Source organism: Pithys albifrons, chromosome 8 (assembly GCF_047495875.1).
Source record: "Pithys albifrons albifrons isolate INPA30051 chromosome 8, PitAlb_v1, whole genome shotgun sequence".
Lineage (NCBI taxonomy): Eukaryota > Metazoa > Chordata > Aves > Passeriformes > Thamnophilidae > Pithys > Pithys albifrons.
Genome location: NC_092465.1, coordinates 19,335,074 through 19,358,012, shown reverse-complemented (window position 1 = coordinate 19,358,012; position 22,939 = coordinate 19,335,074). Strand labels below are relative to the sequence as shown.

Sequence of the window (22,939 nt, the reverse complement as noted above, 5' to 3'; positions counted from 1 at the left end):
TTGTTTTACTATTTATGAAAAAAAATTTTTTCCTGAAAGGGATTTCTTCAGCCTAAATATATAACTCAGAATATGCTCAGATCTCAACTTTTGCCCCTATTGTCCAAAATGAATTACTATGAACTGCAAAGAAAGCACTGTATTTTTATTCTGAGGACAAGGAAAGGAGAATTTAGCATCACTTTGTAATAACCTCTGCAAAAAAAAAAAAGTAAGAATACATGACATTTTTATGAATTGACCTTTAATATAATCATGTTTAGACACACAAAGAAGAGGAAAGGAAAAGAGGGGAAGGGGAAGGGGAAGGGAAAGAGGGAAGGAAAGGGGAAGGAAAAGAGGGAAGGAAAGGGGCAGGAGAGGGGAAGGAAAGGGAGAAGGGAGAGGGAAGGGAGAGGGAAGGGAGGGGGAAGGGAGGGGGAAGGGAGGGGGAAGGGAGGGGGAAGGGAGGGGGAAGGGAGGGGGAAGGGAGGGGGAAGGGAGGGGGAAGGGAGGGGGAAGGGAGGGGGAAGGGAGGGGGAAGGGAGGGGGAAGGAAGGGGGAAGGAAGGGGGAAGGAAGGGGGAAGGAAGGGGGAAGGAAAGAGAGAAGGAAGGGGGAAGGAAGGGGGGAAGGAAGGGGGAAAGAAGGGGGAAAGAAGGGGGAAAGAAGGGGGAAAGAAGGGGGAAAGAAGGGGGAAAGAAGGGGGAAAGAAGGGGGAAAGAAGGGGGAAAGAAGGGGGAAAGAAGGGGGAAAGGGGAAGGGGGAAAGGGGAAGGGGGAAAGGGGAAGGGGGAAAGGGGAAGGGGGAAAGGGGAAGGGGGAAAGGGGAAGGGGGAAAGGGGAAGGGGGAAAGGGGAAGGGGGAAAGGGGAAGGGGGAAAGGGGAAGGGGGAAAGGGGAAGGGGGAAAGGGGAAGGGGGAAAGGGGAAGGGGGAAAGGGGAAGGGGGAAAGGGGAAGGGGGAAAGGGGAAGGGGGAAAGGGGAAGGGGGAAAGGGGAAGGGGGAAAGGGGAAGGGGGAAAGGGGAAGGGGGAAAGGGGAAGGGGGAAAGGGGAAGGGGGAAAGGGGAAGGGGGAAAGGGGAAGGGGGAAAGGGGAAGGGGGAAAGGGGAAGGGGGAAAGAGGAAGGGGGAAAGGGGAAGGGGGAAAGGGGAAGGGGGAAAGGGGAAGGGGGAAAGGGGAAGGGGGAAAGGGGGAGGGGGAAAGGGGGAGGGGAAAAGGGGAAGGGGGAAAGGGGGAGGGGGAAAGGGGGAGGGGGAAAGGGGGAAAGGGGAAGGGGAAGGGAAAGGGGAAGGGAAAGGGGGAATAAGACAAGGCAAGGCAAGCAAAGGACTAAACACATACACACTGAACTCCTACAATTATAAGGAGGGGTGCAAGCTCCTTCCCAAAAACCAGGTTCAGAAACAACTCCTCTGAATTTTCCCCCATGTCCTCACTGTATCTCTTGCCAACCACCTCTCCCATTGCCTCCTGCAGTGCTTACAGCACTGAAATTGTGAAATCACCATTATTTCCATGGCAACAGCCTGCAATATCAAATCCACAGGATTATAGCTTGACTGCAGAAGAGGGTAAAGAAGCAGCTGGAGTGCAAGAAAGAAAATGCTTACACTCAAACATCTCAGTGAAGACAGTGAAAAATGGGCTGACAAAGGGTTTATTGTACAAGTGAGATCTAAGTCAAATCCATGTCCGTGCCCATTGAAATTGTGGCTGCAGGAGTCATGGACTCCCAGGTCCAAAGAACTGCAGTTGTAAGTGCATTGCAAGGCAAACCTAAATAGCTGCAATCATTGCTAGTGCACAGACTGTCAGAGAGCAAGATCTAATTTCATAGCCTGAGATGATTTCCAGACAAAAGCCCTTTTGTCCAACACTGTCTTTCACAACTATACCACACAGTGACTGGATGACTAACATCTATCTTCCACATCAGTAAAGTCATTGCAGATAGTGAGTCTCAACAGCCAGAGCTATTCACAACAAGTAGCAGAAACAAGTATTTTTCACACCAGAGGGTTTTTAATTTGCTTGCTTTTAGCATAGCCTACATTTGCAACAAGTGCCACAACCTGGTAGTAGCAAAGCCCTTTCGTTAGGATGATTTACATAATGAACCATAACAAATGATTCCCAGGATCCTTGGAAATAGCATATAGGTTAGTTCTACACCCAGCTAGCTGATTTAGATAAGCCAGGAGATACAGGAATACTGCAAAACCTGAATATCACTACAACACAAAGAAGGCATAGCTATCTATTATATATATTTAGTGTGACTGTAGCCTGATTTTTGTTCCGGATCTCTTCCAAGAAGATTATTGAGAAGGTTGTTTGATGAAGCAGTGATAAAATGTAGGTGTTGCCACTTTCCTGAGATCTGTTCATTCTAATCTTTCTGCTATCAAGTCTCCCCAGGAAAATGTTACATGGGGGAAAGGAGACACTTCCATTATTTAAGAGCTTGGCTATCACAGAGATAGATTAAAGAATATCTAAAGCTGTTTGTATACACCATGTACCAGTGGGAGATCCCTTTAGAATAACATCTGTATAAACAGATGCTGCACCATAAGCCAATATTCTTCAGAAAGAGGCACATCTGCACAGCAGCACACAAGGCATGCTCTATCTGGTTTCCTTGTTTACACAGACATCCTGCAGTACCTGCAAGACCCATCTCTCCAGGAACTAGGACATTCTAAGCATGGGACACACAACCCAATACTGTTCATGAAGGTGTTATTACTCACTATATGATACATCCCAGTGGAAAACAGGGATGTATGCCAGAGACCAAGAGGAATAAGCAACAGTCAAACTTCTATCGGCAATGAGGCCACAAAGTTAATATCACTAAAGGTTCCCTAATTCCACAGTCAGGGTACCAGGATAGGGAACTCAACTGGATTGGTCTTTGTTCTACACCACAATTACAACTGAATAGATAACCTCAGATTTTGGGGAATCCAACTGAAGCAACTTCAGTCACAAAGAAATCTGAATCCAACCTCATGTGAGCAGAAGACCCTCCATGTTTAGGGGATAAGGCACCAAAAAGACTTACACAACTCAAATTTTCAATACATGAATGGAGAGCAAAACTATAATAAACCCCACAGCTTTTAAGAGGAATCCTAGGGATAATACAACTACACAGTAGTACAATTTTGCTAACACAAGTCACTCAGAGCATGTGAAACAGTACCATCATATAGCTGGGAAAACTCTTAAACACACAGAAATACTGCAGCAATATGTGTATTCCGAAAAAAAAATGAGCAAATATACACAGGTATAGAATCCAGTACATAAAAGTCCATGACTGACTATAGGAACCAAACAACAGCATATGACTAAGAAAAATGAATGCAGAGTGGTGAAACAATGTTCTCGGACCTCCAGTAAAACACCAGTAAGGTTCAGCCTTCAGAGGCAAACACAAGAAAAACAACCACCATCTACAGTTGAGAGATCTGCTCTAACAAACATCCATCTGGTTAAAAAGGGTTAAAGTTGGCATGAAAAGTTCAGTTAGAAACAGACCTTTTCAGATGATTACTAAATAGCTGTCTAGTAGCTATGATTACTTTGGAGCAACATCCTGCTGATTCACATAACTGAGTAACGAGCAGGCTTTGGAAGCTTTCCTGTTTGTTGCTGCATCTTTCACAACAAAATATCCTTGCCCAGAGATGTGATACATCACCCTCTGCCATCCCTCACCCTGCTACTGTGGCATTAATCCACGGCAAAGCAACACAAAGTTGAAACAGAGGGAACAATGTATTAAAGTGAGGAAAACCAGCTAGCACACATTGCTGTGAGCTCTAGGTCAGATAGCAATTGCCTGACACAGTTAAGGATTCTTCAAGAAAATGGCAACTTGACGCAGCAGAAGCATATGATAGATGTCGGCTGCAAGAAGGATGTATCTCTCTTTAACACCCCTCATCCATTTTTTCCTTCTTTCTTTCTTAGTTTTCCACCACCATATAGAAACTACTCTTACAAAGAGATCATTTCTCTGGTTCTGTATCTGCAGGTATGCTGACTGCCAAAGCAAGTCCTTAAAGCTCCATGGCAACAGGCTTTGCCTTGCTTTGATGCTGGATGATTGGCAGGCATCTTATATTTTAAAAGTTCAGAGGCAACATGTTATTACTAGAAAACAAAAATCCCATGTAAATGTGGGGGATATATTTAAAACAGTCACAATACTACCTGGAACCTACAAAGTAAAATAATGTAAATCCTGTCTGGTTTGATTTTCTCTAAAAATGCTGGAAATTTTAGAAACTCTTGGTAACCATGTCATTGCAGCAGGCCTTTAGAGAGCAGGTATCTCCAAATCCCAGTAAAAAGCCCCAAACAAATGATGTTAGAATTACTGAGGGAGTGAAGCAGAGGGGTGACAACACATTCATATACCAGTGCTCCCAAGAGAAAATTCCTATGATACTGCAACAACATACACTGCCAAACTTGTTCTACAAAACCTAACTTTAAGCTGCCATATCCTCAATGTCTCACTGACACACATATGGACAGAAAAAAGTAAATGAAAAAATAATCCACCAAAAAAGTGCACCAGGACCATGTTAATTAAGCATTGTAAGGAGAGGTAAAAGCATGTCTGCACTTCAGCTCTTGCTTTGAAATTTGCTAAAAGATACTATTAAGATAGACAGAAAGCTGCAATATAGAAATAAGAAATTGCCAAAATCTTTGTGCAGTGGTGCCAGGGCTTAACACCAGCCAGCAAGTAAGGACCATGCAGCTGCTCACTCACTCCACCGCCCCACCCAGCAGTGAGAGGGAGAATTAGAAAGAAAAGTTAAACCTCGTGAGTTAAGAACAATTTAATAATTGAAACAAAATGTCATTGTAGTAATAATAACAACAATAACAATAATAATACTGCTACTAATAATAGTAGTAATTGCAATCATAAAGAGAGGGAGGGAGAAACAGATTCCAAGAAAAGCAAGTGATGCACAATACATTTGCTCACCACTCTCTGACTGATGTCCAGCCTGCCCCAAAGCAGCAACTGGCCTCTTGCAGGTGATTCCCCCAGTTTATATACTGGGCATGACTATGGCATGGAATATCCCCTTGGCCAGTCTGGGTCAGCTGTTGTGGCTATGCTCACGACAACTCCTTGTGAAGCTCCTCACTGGCAGAGCAGAAGACACTGAAAAGTCCTTAACTTAGGGTAAGCACCACTTAGCAACAACCAAATCATCAGGGTGTTGTCAACATAATTCTCATACTGAATCCAAAAAAATACAGCATTGAACCAGCTATTAAGAATAAAGTGAACTCTGTCACAGGCAAAATCAGGACAAGTCACAAAGATACTTTCATTCTTGCCAAAATCTTCAAAGAAACATTTTTCAAAATTCAGCACTACAGTATACAGCTCATACAACATCACTTGGGAAATCGAACAAGTGAAGACATAAACATCAAGCACGTACCATAGGCAGTAAGCATAACAAAACAGATATGAAATAATAAAATTGGACCCTACTTCATATCCTCATGAGTTAGAGAAAAGCTCACTATAAAAAGCTGTTATTGACTAAAGGTAAGGAAAAACACATTGGCATTTGGGGTTCAGGGAGGAGAAGAAATCTAGTTACTTGTTTCTTTGATTCATTGATTAAATGTTTCCTATTAATTCATTTTGAGACCTGATCACATTTCATGATAAAATCTACCTGGATAAAAAGTTCTTTTCTGAAAATAGAAACCAAAATAAAACATAAAAGGCAGGCATTAAATAAATACCTGTCCTGTGAGTCACACTGCATTTTGCCTTGTTTCAAATGAATCATCTGAAAATACAGAAAAATTTGGCATCTGTAGCAGCAATACAGATTCGCCTATGAACATAAAACACTTCTATGCAAATGACTTCAAACTGAACAGGAGGATGCAGAAAACAGATGTTACACATAAAACATTACTGCAAAACACTCATCACAAACAAATCCCACCCACTGGCCAGTCAGCATGTACTATAACTAGCTAGGGAGACTTGGCAAATAATATCACAGTCAAATCATGAATATTGATGCTCACAAGCAGAGATGTTTGGGTTACTTGTTGTGATTAATACTGGTTTTGAATTTAGGTCCTTTTCTTACCTTGAAAAGCTTAATTTTTTTAAAGACATTTTTCTTACCTGTGAATAAATGTCAGCAGCAGAGATGGTTATGAACTAATCAATGTGCTTGCTTGGATCCACATATTGCACTGAATTACTCTGCTCTATGTAACCAACAGTTTTAAACTCAGGAGGGGAGAAGGTAGTCAAACCCAAAAGCACCAACAGTGACATCATCACTCACACAAAAATATTACATGCTTGTAAAAATGACTATTCACATAAAAAACCGCGTTAATTCAGACAAAAAGCCATTCGTGTATATGCTTGCAAACAGTGAACAACAGAGGTACATGAAGAAGAATTAAACAGCTGCTCAGAATTCAAATTAATGTTTGCAATACATGTTTTGCTGTATTTGGCAGCTCTAATCACAAGCACCAGTTGCCAGAGGTAAGCTTGGGTAGCTTCAGTACTACAGCCTGTAAAATTTAAAAACACGTAGAAACTAATTCCACTGTATAGGCACAGGGAATACCATTAGTATAATCTTACTCCTACATTGTGCTTACAGCAGTGATCAAGTTACACAAACATAAAACAGGAAAAGTCTTTCTTCGATTGCTTCAGTCTAGCTAAGTCCACAGCACCAAGTAAATCCTGCAGGATAAGACTGCACAATTCAACCTGGGGAATCTGTTCTGGCATTGCACGCCAAATCCTGCCAAGTCTGCTCTTTGCAGGGTTTCTATACCATCACTTTACAGCACTCCTGATTTCACACTTGAGTACTAATCCACTAATCTTCTAGACTGCCTACACATTGTTGTACAGTAACACATGGCACCAAGCTCCACTGGCAATGAATTTAAAATGCAGAAACGATACTGGCATATGCTCACCTCCTGTCTCTCCAAGTAGTATGGATGCAGCACTGGTAGATCTGGCTCTCTTAGTCTTCCAAAAGCATGTCACACAGGCCAACATGCACCAAGCATGCAAATATCCCTCTCTCCCTCATTCAAGTGCAAGAGTCCTGCATACAATAACTGAAATGGCTTCCTAATTCTTAGCTATATCATCAGATGTCAACAGTTGACTGAAATGCTTTTATAATTCAGCCAACAAAATTCTAGGCTACTTCTCTTAAGTTTTCTCTCAGCATGCTCACCAGAGAGCAAAATAAGATGAATAAGAGGTAGTATTAATTCAATCAGGAACCCAGAAGCTTAGAATTCAGGTCTCCAATGATGAAGATGCAACCTGATAGAAAGGCATTCAGAGGCATTCAGCAAGAGAGCTTTCCTATCAAGATGAGATTTGTCCAAAAAAGCTGTTTATTTTGAGCTCATGTTTCATTTATAACAATTTTCCAAGCTTGCTACAGGAAGAACTGCTTCTTGCAAAAGAGGCTTAGATCACACCAAGTCCTAGAAGAAAACAGGAGATTCAGGAAAAAGACGTGCTGAAGCTGGGTCACAAACTCATAACACCTAAGCTGCATATAAGTAACTTAGGACACTTTTAGCAGCACTTGTTAAAGCCCCTTCCAGTCTTCAGGTAACACTATTGAAGATCTGGTATTGGGCACTTCTAGGATTTAAATCTTCATTATAAAATTTCAATTAAAGTCTATTCACCTAAAATCTCTACAGAAGATTTTCTTTTGTTTTTCTTAAAGAAAAGAAGAAATTACTGCCTGTATCCCAAAATAGGTTTTGGCATTTGTATGTATGCTCCAGAAAAGGCTTACTACTGTTTAGACTGTACTGCTGGACTAGCAGTAAAGATCTGGCCAGGACATGTCACAACTCTTCATAAAACTGAAGTGTGCAGACAGAAAAACGCCCTACCAGTCCTACTGGCTTCTACAGATACAGAGACTTCAGGGCAGAGTGCGCATACTAACAACACATCTTTATTGTACCTCTTTACAAAAGGACATGCAACATTTGGCTTGCTCAGCCCCTTCCCAGAATCTGGAGTGAGGTTGTGAGACTGGCAGCAGTTTTTTTTGGCACAGCAGCTTTGGATTATGCTGCTCCCAGCTGCAAGAATGGCAGTAGGATCCAGCTTTGTTGGGAAGATTGGAATGCTATCAACTTCCTGAGTGCTGGAAGTAAGTGGCCTTTAAATTTTGCCCTGCTTAGCGCAGGTAGTAACACTAATTGGTTCATGCAACTATTTCTATATGACAAGATAAAAAAAAAGTCTAATTTTAGGAGATTAGAGTTTAGAAACAAGACAAATGGATAGTTTGGGGATTTTTTGGAGAGTGACAAATGTGGTAAGATAGCCTGTCTTCACTTGGGTGGCCTGATATTAGCTGTACAGCACAGAACTGTCTTTCATCATGCATGAACAAGCAGTGTTGAAAATTGCTAATAAAATCTAGCCTGGCAGAAACCTCAGCTGATTGCAACTTGTTATAAAAAATTCCAAACCAAACCAAAAAAAAGCAGTACTTCTTCCATGTCATCATCACTATCTTCCACAACCTAGACATGACAGGCAATATGCAACAAACTTTCTCATTATTATTCTGATTAGATGAGAACTTCTGCTCCTATATCCAAAAATCAAAGGATTCATGTCAAATTGGCACAACTTGACTTCCACTATAAAATGCAATGATGCTGTCTTCCAGTAACATATCCTGTACTTCCTCAAATAATGTTTAGATTTACTCATTATCTCCACAGAATCTTAAATTACATACATGGGAAAGGGTGATTTAAAATTAAAGAAACTTGGGTTTGTCTATCTCAATACAAAATATGACTCCCAATAAGAAGGTTTGCTCTGATTAATTTTTTCTCATAGAAAAGTTTCTATAATCTATTTAATAACCTGCTGTCTTAATATGTTAATAGTCTCTTATAGAATGGAAGATATCAGATAGTTTCCTCTTACTCATTTCTCTGGATGGCTGGGCCCAGAGACTGGTGGTGAAAGGTGCTGCATCCAGCTGGCATCTGGTCACTAGAGGTGTCCCCCAGGGATCAGTGTTGTGCCCAGTCCTGTTTAGTATCTCTACTGATGACCTCAGTGAGGGGATTGAGTCTACCATTAGCAAATTCATGAATGACACCAAGTTTAATTGGAGTGTCCATCTGGTGGAGGGCAGGAAGGTCCTGCAGAGGGACCTGGACAGGCTGGATTTATGGGCCAAGACCAGCAGCATGAGGTTCAAAAAGACCAAGTGCTGGGTCCTACGCTTTGGCCACAGCAACCCCATGAAGCACTACAGGCTGGGGCAGAATGCCTGGAAAGTGGCCCAGCTCTGAGGGTGCTGGTCAGCAGTGACTGAACATGAGCCAGCAGCATGCCAAGGTGGCCAAGGCCAGTGGGACGAGGGCAGCGATTATCCCTTGGTACTCAGTATTGGTGAGGCCGCACCTCAATCCTGTGTCCAGTTCTGGGCCCCTCAATTCAGGAAGGACATGGAGGTGCTGGAACGTGCCCAGAGAAGGGCAACAAAACTGGTGAAAGGTCTGGAGCACAAGTCCTGTGAGGAGCTGCTGATGGAGCTTGGGTTGTTGAGCCTGGAGAACAAGAGGCTCAGGGGTGACCTAATCACTCTCTACAGCCACTCAAAAGGAGTATGCAGCCAGGTGGGGATCAGCCTTTTCTCCCAGGCAACCAATAATAGGACGAGAGGACACAGCCTTAAGCTCCTCCAGAGGAGGTTTCACTTGGATATTAGGAAGAATTTATTCACAGAAAGGGTACTTAGACATTGGAATGGACTGCCCCGGGAGGTGGTGGAGTCACCATTACTGGAGGTGTTTAAGGAAAGACTGTATGTGGCACTTCGTGCTATAGTCTGCTGGATGTGACGGGGTTCAGTCCTAAGTTGGACTCGATGATCTCAGAGGTCTTTTCCAACCTATTTGATTCCGTGATTTCAAGTAATCAAAATCAAGTATTCAACTTCTATTTTAAGTGATCTTTGGTACTTGTGTTGTCTGCTAAAAATGGATTTTAGTATTAATTTGCAGATTCATTATTTGTATGAGTAATATCTTGTAATATTTTAAAGCTATTTTTAAGACATTGCATAACACAAAAAATACCCTATTCAATGAAGAAAAACAAATCAGCATGCTGATTAACATATGCTACAAGAAACCACATGCATACCAACAAAATAAAAGAATGAGAGAGGTATATTTAACCCACTAAGAAAATGTAATTTGTTCTGTTCTCTAGGCATAACAGGAAGTCACGCAATGGCAAAGTGAGAAATTGAAAAAATAGAAGTGGATTTTTCATTTACACTGAAGACCAGATAACAACAAAAGAAGTTATTGTATGCGGAGGGAATAAGGAATAAAGAACAAGATGAAAAAAAAGTATTATCACAGAATATCCCAAGTTGGAAGGGGCCCACAAGGATCACTGAGTCCAACTGCTGAAAATAGCGCCTACCCATTCTTAACTGAAGATAATTAATTCTTTAAAAAATGAAATTTCTTAGCAATGCTAAGCAATGGAATGCTATTTCTTGCTTACAGCAAATTCTTTTAGTAATTTAGGTTTTGGCTTTTGTTTAAGCTAGTTTAGTATTTGACTTAAAATGGTTTGTAAGATATTTCAGTCACCTGCACATACAACTGATAAATAAGCATTCATTAATGCAATAAATAAATAAGAAATTCTTGCATTTACAGATTGTTAACTTACAAAGGCAGGGCTTAAGCACAGTTTTCCTATCGTAGACCTCCCTGAGTCTTCAAATATTATGCAACATATACCTGCATCACCACTGTGATTTTTTTAACCAACTTCCTACCTGCTTTCAAACTCTTCATCTAGTCTATCTCCCACTCATACGGTCCCTTATTAGCCTGGGTTGGAGACCCTGCTGAGGAGATTGTCTCATTTCCACTGAGCTGTGAGTGCTGGTAGCAGCTGACAGGGAATACTGGACAGAAAATGCAAATCTGTAGTTCATGTAGAATACCTGAATCATTAGGGAACTTTAAAACTAGTGACAGCACAGTAGTTTTATTCAGTATCTTTCATGCTGTCATTATTAAGCGGTAGATATTTTTAGCCAGTAAAAGCCAAATCCATCTGCAGCAGCAGCGTTTCCAAGGAGACAGAATAATTTAAACACATGTGGAACTAGATCTCTGTTTTCATCAACTCCTCTCTGTTACTGAAGCTCCTCTGAGTCAGATTTCTCATTTGAGGGGAGAAAAATGATTCAAATACATAGATTTGAGACTGTAATTTAACAGTTGTGCTTATGTTTTTCAGATACATATCTATCACTTACAAATAAAAAATGTTAGGATGCAACTCAACTATTTTTCCATCAGTATGATTTACCAGTGTTTACATTCCAGTATAAAAAAATAAAAAAGATACAGCTCATTAGTATTTTAGAATAATTTTATGAATCGCTGACATTTGCTGTAAATTACTGACTTTTTTTTTTCTGATTGATGGCTTTTCAGCACGCATACCAGGCTCCATCTTCTGAAGAAACAGCCAGGAGGAAAGGACACCACTCCAGTGGTTGCAGCTGGTAAGGTACATAAATAAGGACAAAGCTTCTTCCAGTCCTTTTTAGCACATAAGAGTTCTATTGGCTTGTTCCAATTTTTCTTTTATGACATCACTTTTTAATAATTTTAGATCTGCTCTAAGGGAATTCACTAAGTGAATACAACAAAAATAGATACATGGATTTAATAATTTTAATCTCTGAAATCTGTTAAAATATATTTCAGCATTTTAGTTTTATAAAGGCATTTTATTAATAAACATATATATAGTCCCAAACCAATGATAATCATAATTTATTAATGTCAATTAAATTTTTTGCTTCAAATCAGGAAAACAGAGTCCTGTATAATAATTATTTACTACATGCAAAATGTGGAAGTAAGTCAATAGAGAGCTGACACATTGAAATCCTTGCCCCAGTGAGGCCAATATCAAAATCCCCAGTTCTTTCAGTGGGGCCAGGACTTCTGCCTGTAGTCCTATTTCCTTATATCACATGGCCTGACAAATAAATCTATTTTCCCTATCAAGTAAGTTCTCTGCTACTTGATGTCTGCAGTCTCTATGAACTAACAGCTGTTGCTAACACAAACTCAGCAGAATCAAGCTATTTCAACAGTTTATTGAAATTATTACATAAATGCTGTAGGCACTACAATACTTTATGAGTCTCATACACATAATCATATGCATCACGTTTTCCTTTATGATAAAGATAATTTTATGACTGAATTATTAACCACATTCATTCCAAACCTGAAAATAATGCAAAAATCCACAAAATCCCTTTCAGTTGCTCTGAGGAACTATTCTTACTATTTGTTCAACACTAAATAAGACACAGTTTTAGAAGCAGTTCATTTTCCGATCCAAACTCAAATAAAACATTTTTACATCTCCAAGCAATATTTTGTGGCTGGCAGCATACACTGTATTTTCAACAGTGAGTATTTCCATCACACAAAATGACCTCTCTTCCCACAGCTTACTGAACAACTTCGGCATCAATGAGATGCAATGCGCACACTGTCACATGAGGAAGCTGTCAGCATCAGGCATGCCTGTGATTTCACTGCTCATGGATCTCACAGCGGCTGAAACCTCCTAGCAGAAGGAATAATAACATGAAAAGCTGCTTCACAGTAATTTGTGAGGAACAAGCAAGATGCTTGCACATGCATTTTTCATACCTGAAAAATGTTGTGGCAAGGATCAAGAATAGCTATTCATAACAGGAATTTTTTTTCACCCTTACCTGTAAATCGGGTTTCTGTGTTTCAGCTCTGTCAGTGCAGAATGAAAGGTTTACTCCTCCTTTTTCCATCTATCAGACAGCAGTCATCCAATAACTGAAGTCATCCTGGCATCCTCTGGAACATGCTCTCTCCCTTATTTCCCACTCCCCACCCCCATCTGCATGCTAGCAAAATAGGAAAACAGCAAGAAGAAAACAGAACAAAAAAAGCACATCTGAAAACCAGCTTTAAAGTGTTACTTAGTAATCAGTGAGGACACTCTGTACTGAAAGGTAATAACAAAATTTAACAACAACAAAGAAAAGTGTTGCTATTAATAAACCTTCAGCTCCACTACTGAATAGTAACTCTCCCTCTCAGCTTCTTTTTGTAAGGAAAAACCAAGCAAACAGCTGTAGGAACACAGCTACTGCCTCTTTACATTCTTTGAGACTGACTCAGCTATCTGTATCTTCAGTGAAGAGTGCTGCTGTGTATTTAGAAAAGCTTGTGATCATAAAAATAACAGTGGTGCTTTTATACAAACAAGGATCTGAAATCTCAATGCAAGGTAGAATAATTCAGAGATAAATGCCAGGAATTTTCTACTAAATATGTTTTCTTTCTGTTTGAGGTAGTATTTGTAAAATACCTAAAAGGAATACTTAGTATGTACTTCTTGAAGTGCCAACTATATAAAGCTCTCCCTCTATAACTGGTGCATGTGTATATATTTTAGTGTATTTATAATATAGTAGCCCAAAGTTCAATGTGCTGCATGAACTTCACACATACAAAACCTTGTACCTAAATAAGAATTCAAATGTAAAAAGATGACTAGGTGAACGCTTTTCAATTCATGTCCCTCAAGTACACTGTCTATTTGTAGCTCTTAAATCTCATTGAAAAAAATTACTTCCAAGATCAGAGAATTTTAATTTTGTTCATATCTATATAAATCAGGTATTCACTCAGTTGAAAACATCATCACATTTAGTTTACGACAGTTTAATTACATTTAAAATCAAAATCAAGCATGAGTCTTCCTAGCTAAGATATCATTTACTGCCACATCAAAGCATTTGTACTCCAGGATTTCCCCTTGAAAGGAAAATGTTAAGCAGCAGAAGCTGACAAATACCTTTGTGTTTACAAATTTCAATCTTCTGCTATAGCTTTCCAATAAAATTAACTGTGAATTCCTTTAAATAGGAGCATCTGTTCTCTTCACTGAATTATTGATCTTTAACCACACAAGACAATACCAATTAGCATACTTGCACTACAAAGTAATAGTTGATTTAGCTTCTGAAAAAATTAGCTGTCAATCTTATCACAATGAACTGCCAGCAGATCCTGTGCATAACATTCAGAGTCTGTCTTAACAAGTGAAGTAGGTGTCTTTTTAACCAAATTACCTCAGTTTAACACAAAACCTCTTCCTAGATGCCTAGAAAAATGGAAATCCATTCCTGCAAGTATTAAACTATTAGGTTTCAAATCCAGACAATCAACAGTTTTCAGTAGTGGGAAAGAACTATAAAGAACCTAAACAGACATTTTGCCCTGATAAGCGATTGGCTGAAAGACTTCATCAAATTTATTTTCTTTTTGATCTACAGAAAGAAATTTGGGGCTGAGCACCATGGCTCCCCCTCTCAACCAGCCTGACTGCTGAGGGAAATGCACAGATATACAGAATTGTATTGTCATAACTAGACTTAATAAATATCTTCTAAATGCCAATGCAAGGTACAACACTCTTTCATCCCCCAAACCCTCTGAGAATTGCTGGTCAGAGAACTGGCAGTAAAAAACAAAGTAAATCACAATGCCTTTCAAAATCTACTTGAAAAAAGGTTATTAACAACAAAAATCCTAGCAGCTCTAAGACGCTCCCAGAATGAAGCAACATTGCAAACTCTATGTGTTTCTAAATTAGAACACAAATAGCACTGCTGCAAAAACTGCTTATCATGAACGGGGCTGCTGTGTCCCCCAAACATGACATGGGCAGCACACGTGAGCCTCCCCAACAGTGGGGTCTGTGCGACCTCCAACACCCAACCTCTCCAGTTCCCTCAGCTTTCTGCATAACATTAGACAGTCCTTGTGAAACTTGACCCAATTTGCACATCCAAAATTAAGTAAACTCATTTACCTTATAAAAGCATTTTAAATATATGAATCACTTGTGCTAGTACTGCAGGGTGCTGAGGTGCCCTGTGCAGGTGGGGTTTCGGCTGCCTGGGCACAAAGCCAACCTACAGGTTGGTAGCCTTGAGAGAAGAATGGAGTAGAACCCCCTGCCCACCCTTTGCCAGGACCCTGCCTTTGAGTTCAGCCTCTTGGCCCTGGCCCCTGCCCAAGCTGTGCTCCCACTGCTCCAGCAATGCTGGCACCCAGCCAGGCAGGCCCAGACCCAAGTGCCCACTCCTGAGGGATCCCAGATCTGCCTCTCCACCCAGCTCCAGAGCGAGCCTGGCAGCCATCCCGAGGCCTGACCTGCTCCTGCTGCGGGTCTGCCCTCGGCTTCTGTCCTACCTGCCCTTTCCAAGACACCTGCTGCACTGTCTGCTCCCCGGCAGAGCACCTGGACCTGACTGCCCCTTTCCAGAGCCAGCACCTGCTAAATCTTAGCAATGCCTTCCAGCTCCAAAGTGCCATTATTAGACTAATTAATCACATATACACAGAGATAGAAGAAGGGAAATTTTTTAATTCAGCCGTGTACCAAGTCCCTGGTGTGACTCAATGGATTACTCTTTGTGCTTGTATTTGTTTGGCTATTTCTAATTTTTTAAAAAAATCTTATTTATACTTGATACGCCATAGAACACACATTTCTCTGTTTTCTTCAGAGCTGTTATAGTGGACAAAAGGAAAACTTCCAACAGGAAGCAGATTCCTGCAACAACTTCCTTTACTTTTCCTTTCTGTGATTATATCTGTTGCTGTCCAGATATTTACTTCCATTTTTGAAGAATTAAGTTTCTTTAGGCAATCCCTGTATGGAAGGATAGTACTGCAACAGTCACCTCCTTCCTGACTTCCTGAATAAACCTTCCAGTTACGGTACTGGGTAGCACCTTCGCACCATTTTAGTTTCTTCTGAAATGCAAATCTTTGCAAGTGGGAGAGAAGGGAAACAATGGCTGGGGGCATTGTAACTGTACACATCTCAAAGAACTCCGATTCCTGGTAACTAACATTTCCTGATCTCCACTCAGGCACTCACATCGTCCCTGGATTCCAGTAGCTATCCTTAGGTTATGTAACTTGTGACAGGTTATACAACAGTCCTTCATTAGAAACTAGATACTGTAGATTTCTTCTGTCCAGTGAGAGATCAGCGCTAACAAACTGCTTCATGAAGACATGGGTGGAGCCTGATGTCTAAAGAAAGCTACAGGCAGCCTTTCGAGAGCGTTACCAGTTTGTTTACTGGGCTACTGACTCCAGGATCAGCTTTTCTTTGCCTAAGAAAAGGTTCAGAAGCAGAAGAGTTATCACCTGGTCTGCTATCGGAAAACGTCAGGTTTCCCACACCATAATCACTTTACTGAAAGACTGTTCGGCCATCAAATCAAATTTCTCACTGATCTAGAAATAAGGACCTTATTTACTTTTCTGCTAGCAAGATCCCAGGAAGGCATGTCATATTCCACACATTAGATCTACTAGATTTCCTGAACGGAGACAGATACTGTAATACCTTCTTTCTCAGCATCCTACCCATCTGCGCAAACACTTGAAGTGGGAGGAACTCGGCTTGTAAGGCAGTAAGAAGACTACTGGAATTTCACAGCCACTGCCAATTCAATGTGGCATCTCAATATTCAATGTCGTCATGAAATGTGCCAGCATGGTTCCTAAGCAAAGTAAACACCAATAGAGAAAAAAAGAAGGTGGTGAATGAACCACGTATGACTTTTTGGTGTGTACTCAGCTTCCTAGAGAAATCCTACATGGTCAAAAGAACTGGAACCCATTGATTATGAAATGAGGGCCATTCCCTTAATTTGAAGCTGCTGCCACTGCAAGGAAATTACTTATTATTCATGACTGAAAACAAATGGGAAAAATTGATGCTTCTATCTCACAAATGGTAGACAAGTGCTATCATCTACCAGTCTTAGAAATCTCTCAAGGCATTCAGAATTCCAGTACTCTGAAGTTTTAAATAGTGAGGAGCTATCAAACAGGATGTGTGTGATAAGAGTTTCCACAGCCTCTGAAAAAAACAAACTCCACAGCCAAACAGCAAAGTAAAAATGCAGAAGCCATACAACAAGCTATACTGGCTTCAATGACATACTCACAGCATTAATGAAGCCTGAAGGGAAGATTGTTCAGGTTGAAGAAGGTGGTGGATAATTATGGGCAATGCACAGTGAAAACACATCCACCCTACAGTTTGAAAATCAAAACTGTTTCAGGAAAGAACAGGATTACTTAGTCACAGCATTTTTACTCTTTAATAGACCCTAGGAGACTCTACTGTGTCTGAAGCAGTCGAAGTGTGTTTGCTCTAGTCCAGAACAGGGACAAAGAAAGCCCTTTCTATAAGGCATATCAGACTGGTCAGTGGATCTGACACTTGAATACATTCCTCCTGTTAGATTAGGAGGAATTGACTATCAAGAAGCTGTAAAAACTACACGGCTTTGGCGGTATTGAGGAATGTGTCTGGTCCGGTTAGATGCAGATTGAGCGCTCTCTGGGTGGAAGCCCGAGAAAACGGCATGAACACGAGTGATGTCAGCCAGGTGAATGGAGACTGGGAGACAGCAGGAGGTGGGATCTGACAACCTTTGGCATAACAAAGGAGAGGAAGTCAGCAAGGTGGATGAATGGACACAGAGAGGGGAGCAGGAGCTGAAGACTCAAAAGGAAAAGTGAGACTCCCATGCGCCTGGAATGTGAGGGTATAAAAGCCCAGGGGTCCCTTTGTTGGGGGTCCCCCCTCAAAGGTACCAGCTTGAGCTGTTCCTGCGTTACTGCACCATGAATAAATAGCTTACTGAAATGAGATCTCAGACTGTGCCATGGTAAAGCCATGATCGAACTCGTAAGAAAACTGGTCTGGCTGTGAGTGAGGTGTGTGGGGAGTGTGGGGACCTGTCGGGTCATTGGAGCCACCGGCTGTTGAGGGGCTTCTGTCCCAGCAGGGAAGTCTCTGGCATTGGGAGTGTGACTGCCAGAGTGGTTCCTGAATGGTCAGACTGGGAAGTTTTCTTAACAAGAGGAGGGGAGAAGGACTACACTGCTTATTGCACTGCTAAAGGCTGAACACAGTCCTTAGTTTTAAAACAAACAGTACTGCAGCACCTGATATAACAAGTTTTTCTTTACTCATTGATAAATAAAACCAAGTAAAACCAAATCAAACTTCCCTTTCCTTTTAAAATATATGTAGAGAGCTTGTGTGAAATCAATAAAATCAAAAAAATAAATTAAAAGCCCAGAACAAAATAAAACCACACCATAAAAACCTCCATGAAAATAGTGCCAGGTGAGAACAAATCAAAGGGTAAAATTGAAAAACATATTCAAGGCAGACTAATTTATACATCTTAGAAATGCAAGTTACATAAATTCCAAGTTTCTCAGACTCCCACCCACCCACCAAGATCCATTTATATTCCTTCAATCAAATCAAGAGTACAGTCATCTGCCTTCAAAGCAAAAATTGTATAATAAATGACACAAAAATAGATAAAAGGTAAGCAAAGAACTTCTGCATAAGAGTATACATGGATTTCCATTAATTCATCTGTGACTATCTAATAAAGCAGCTTTATAGCATTGAAATTATTTCCAATTTTCCTTATTTACATACAAACTAAGTCAGGTAAGCTCTTCCCAAAATCTGGAGTTGACTTCTCATAATTAAATAACAGTAGAAAAGCCTGAAACATCAGACTTCAAAAACAACCTTCCCTTGAACCATAATCTATGCTTCATGACTTAAAGGCAAAATTAAGCAAACCTGAAAAAGTTTACTAACTTTGTAAATAAAAATTGTTATTTTGTTAGCTTTAAATAAAAATTTCTGGTTTTCAGCCATATGTGCTCCAGCGAGGAACAGAGTGGTGGCACAGCACAGCAAGCAAAAGGATGAGGTACTACCCCTTTGCAAGGAGCACAGCCACAGAATGACAGCTAAGTCAGGGAGGAACACCACTTCTCACTGCTATGACAGGAGCCTTATGAGATTTTACTTAGTCACTACAGCTGAGTACCTGAAAGATTAATAAGGGTTATTTTTCTTTCTGCTTATTTTGCAGGTTAGATGAGTTTCTTGTTTTATTCATATTCCTCTTCCTCTACTAATACACTGACTTGATGCAACCTTTAAGCTTAACAAATCAAACACAAACATGAATGTGTGAAGCCAAATATTCTGAGCCTAAGCAGCTATACCACAGGTAGTTACAAACATCCATCAGACAGGAAAGATGGAAAAACATTAAGTACAGGGTTAATACCTAAATACATTTCCTGCAAACATTTGATGCTTACCCCAAGCTAGTACTGTGAATTTCTCTAATCTTTTCAAGAATAAAATTAGAAATAAACTAGATTTAGATAAATTTTGCCCTGCATGTTACCATCTGGATTTCAACCATAGGCAGTGTCCTAATCCTCTTAATTTGTTTTTCCCTACAACTTTCTGTTCTCTCCACCCAGCCCAGCTTCTTGCATGACTCCACAGCTACCCTGTCCTCAGCCTCACCTATTGGTCATGTTCACTTAAAAGTAGCTTTTTACTCAGGCAGTTAATATTGCCCACAATAAGCCCACATAAATTACCAGAGAGGTGACCAGGCTACAATATCTAAAAGTCACACTTCTTCTGCATTAGATTGTGGATTTTGTTCCATATGTCAACCACTGATTAAAAAGAGGTACCAAATGGTGAACCAGGTCCTCAACTACATTATACAAACATAAGCCTTTTTTTTTAATAACCTAATTTCTGGTTTTAAAAAAAAAGTAACATTGCTTAACATTTCTACTAATACAAGTACTACATTTTTAAACACACTTGCACAAAATTTAATTCCAGTAGTCACTGAAGGAGTTCCTCCTTTTCCCCATGCAAAATTTTAAGAAAGGCCATGCACTGTTGCTAGTGAGGTACTCACTGGTTTTCCCCAGTGCTGCTGCTGCACAGCTCATCAAACAGAGGAAAAGAGAGCACCCAAGGTAATCATGACCAGTCCATAAAGACATATGACTAACCGGTACTCACCAGGCTTTCAATACAATTGCTTCCTTGGGGTCATCCTTACACCTGTTTCATTTATGGCTTTTTGCAGAATGTATTTTTTAAAAGAATGCAATTGGCTCTTTAAGGTAAAATACACCATTGTACATGCAACAAGCATAAAAAGTTATGCATCACACAGGCACTGGGTAAACATCTTTAATCACAAAAGATGACCAGTACAGCATTAGGTTAACCTATTGAATAGCAAACAAATATAAAGCTTGTAAGCTACATATCTGTTAAAAAATGAGGGAAAAATAAAAAAGAAATTATATGAAAGATCAGCTACCTTTTCAGAAATTCAGACCGTGCCTGATTTGTCTTGTTGCTGCTTGTAACAAGAAAGTTTATTATTTTAACTTTTTGTTCCATCATAGTTAAGGTGGAATTCAAAATGTACATAGGTTTGCTGCTAAATTAAAATGACTCATTCCCTAAGTGACGTGGACTTAAGCTGCACAAAGCAAGCAATGTCCTGGAAAAAAAAAAAGGGATGTGTCTTCACACATGGATTTGCAAAAGCATTCTAGAAGAGAATACTCACTTGGGTGGGAACGAGGAACCTGGTCCCTATTTCCAAAATAAGCTTGTCAATAACAAAGCCCAGCTATCCTTCCACACAACTGAATGGAACTGAATGACCCAATATTGGAGTGTTATACGCCATTTCATCCAGTATTGACCACAAAAAAGAGGCAGACCCTTGCTTAGCACTGTCTTCTCAAAATTATTTTATAGCTTGTCAATTAGGGTACATTTCTGAAAGATGCAGGCATCAATCAGAACACTTTCAGGCTGAGAAAAAAAGTAACCAAGTCTCTCTCTTTCTTAGGAACTGCTCTCAACTAACAGGTACATGTCTGTCTTTGACAGAAGAGTAAACCCTATTACATTCAGAGTTTGTCCACAGAAAAGGGATCAGTGCTTTAGATTCCCAGTGCATGCAGATGTCTATACTCTAAAGCTCAGAAATTCAGACATCCTACAGTGCTAGGATGTCCATTTCAGCTGAAATCCCAGTAAAACGCAGGATGATTGCATTTTTCTTTGCACATTTTGTAGAGACACAAGCTCTGCTACTGGCTATGTTAAAAACACAGTAGGCATTACTTTAAAAGTTGCAGCTGTAGAGAGTCATCAAAAGGATTTCCTGAGTTGCAAATGCCTTTTTAATCACCTTCACTGCAGCAGCAAGCCTGCAAGGAAATGCTTAGCAGAATCATCAACTTCAAAGGAGCCATACCAATAAGCATCAGGATTGGCAATGAAAAGAAGGACTGTAGAAATAAACCACCAGGAATTATTTTAAACAACTTTTCCAAGATATGTCAAACAACGAAAGACAAAAAATTTGCCAATAGGCAGAGAAATCTCTTTTCAGACAGATCAGCTTCTGAAGAGAGGTCCTGGAAGAATCCCACAGTTGTCATTAAAAACAAAAATCAGCACTTACACATAAATGGTTAAGCCTTAGGTTAGGAACATTAGTAATTCTTAAATTTAATCCGAGCATTCTGGAAACAAAAGTAGGAATTTTCTTTAGCATACCTATTCATAAGGCAGGTATCACCAAAGAACTCAGCAGGAACATCAGTTCGGTGCAAGCACGTACTGACACCTAGTGAATACTTGCAGTTAAGAAATCCTGTTGCTTATCTCCTCACATTATCTCCGTGCAGGACAGGTGTTATCAATATAATCATACTGACAAGATGCTTCACGTACACACTGTTTCTTTTCTTCTAATTAGAGAGACATTATGATGTGCAGTATTTCTTGTACATGAGCATGAAAGACACATACAGCATGTGACCTGCTCAAAAATGTGCATGTCCCTGTAAATGAGTCACTGCTTTGTTCTATTTCTCATACATAGTGGCAGCCTAGGGACTACTGCACAGCATGGCAGTGAGAACAAGCAGACAAGTTCTTTGAGATGAGATGTATTTTGCAACCCCGAACTCCACTCAGCGAGTCAGCTGGCTCCAGACACAGCACAATTGTTTTCTTTCCATTATGCAGCAGATGGTGCTGGAGATGATCTGAAAAGCCCTTAAACGTGAACAGCACATGCAGAGAAACAGTGGAGACTGCAACCAGAGGATTTATAGCTGAGAATAATCTGGGGTCAGTGACTATGTCATCACATTGTCACTCCTCCTAATGCGTCTCAACAGAGATGCAGGAGCTGCCTGTTTGACCCATTCATCCAGCTTCATGCAGAACCACCAGCTGAGCATCCTCTCCACAAACAACAGAAAACATCTGACATTGCAACTCAACTCATCTTTAACTGTATTTAAGGAATCCCTTCCCCTAAACACTGCACATTTCTCAAGCATAAAATCCAAGGTAGCAACTATCTGTTCTCTAGAATTCTCAGGGAACACTGGATACATTATTTGGTGAAAAACTGCACTGCCTGGTATTACAAGCAAAGCCAGAAAAACAAATGCCAAGATAAGCCATCAAGCTCTTACAAATAGGTTGAGGCAGGGGAGGAAAGATAATGCAATACAATGCCAGATGCTATCAGTCACCATAAATCTTTTCAGACCCTTGTTCAAAATTCCAGTTTTCACAGTCTGATTTTCTTAAATTCCAAAATACACAGATGTTCCAGAATCACATATAGCATTCTGAATTGCAGCCTGTAAGCTTTTTTTCCCCAATATTAGCACTGAATTGACTTCAGTGGAAGTCAGTTCGAAGAAAAAGTTAAAATTAGTCATTCCAGAACTTCTCGTTTCACTTGAAAAAACTGGTATGTATCCAGGGTATTCATGCCTTGGGTTAGGCTCATTTACCTCTCATGT

At 40.3% G+C, this 22,939-nt stretch overlaps 1 protein-coding gene across 3 annotated transcripts in view; it reads right to left on the bottom strand.

The window, feature by feature from the left end:
• Nucleotides 1-22,939, bottom strand: part of CSRNP3 (cysteine and serine rich nuclear protein 3) — a 101,592-nt gene that overhangs the window by 73,660 nt on the left and 4,993 nt on the right. The window contains exons 1-2 of one of the 3 annotated variants that reach the window (XM_071562912.1): nt 12,868-12,891; nt 5,777-5,823 (exon numbers count right to left, since the gene is read on the bottom strand). The exons of 1 other annotated variant lie outside the window; for it this stretch is intronic. Coding sequence is in view for 1 of the 2 variants with exons in the window: in XM_071562910.1 (XP_071419011.1) it covers nt 12,868-12,936 (69 nt within the window). In the remaining variant the exon portion in view is untranslated. Of the gene's footprint in view, nt 1-5,776; nt 5,824-12,867; nt 12,946-22,939 lie in introns of those variants that run through there. One more of the 3 variants, XM_071562910.1, reaches the window with a different exon arrangement.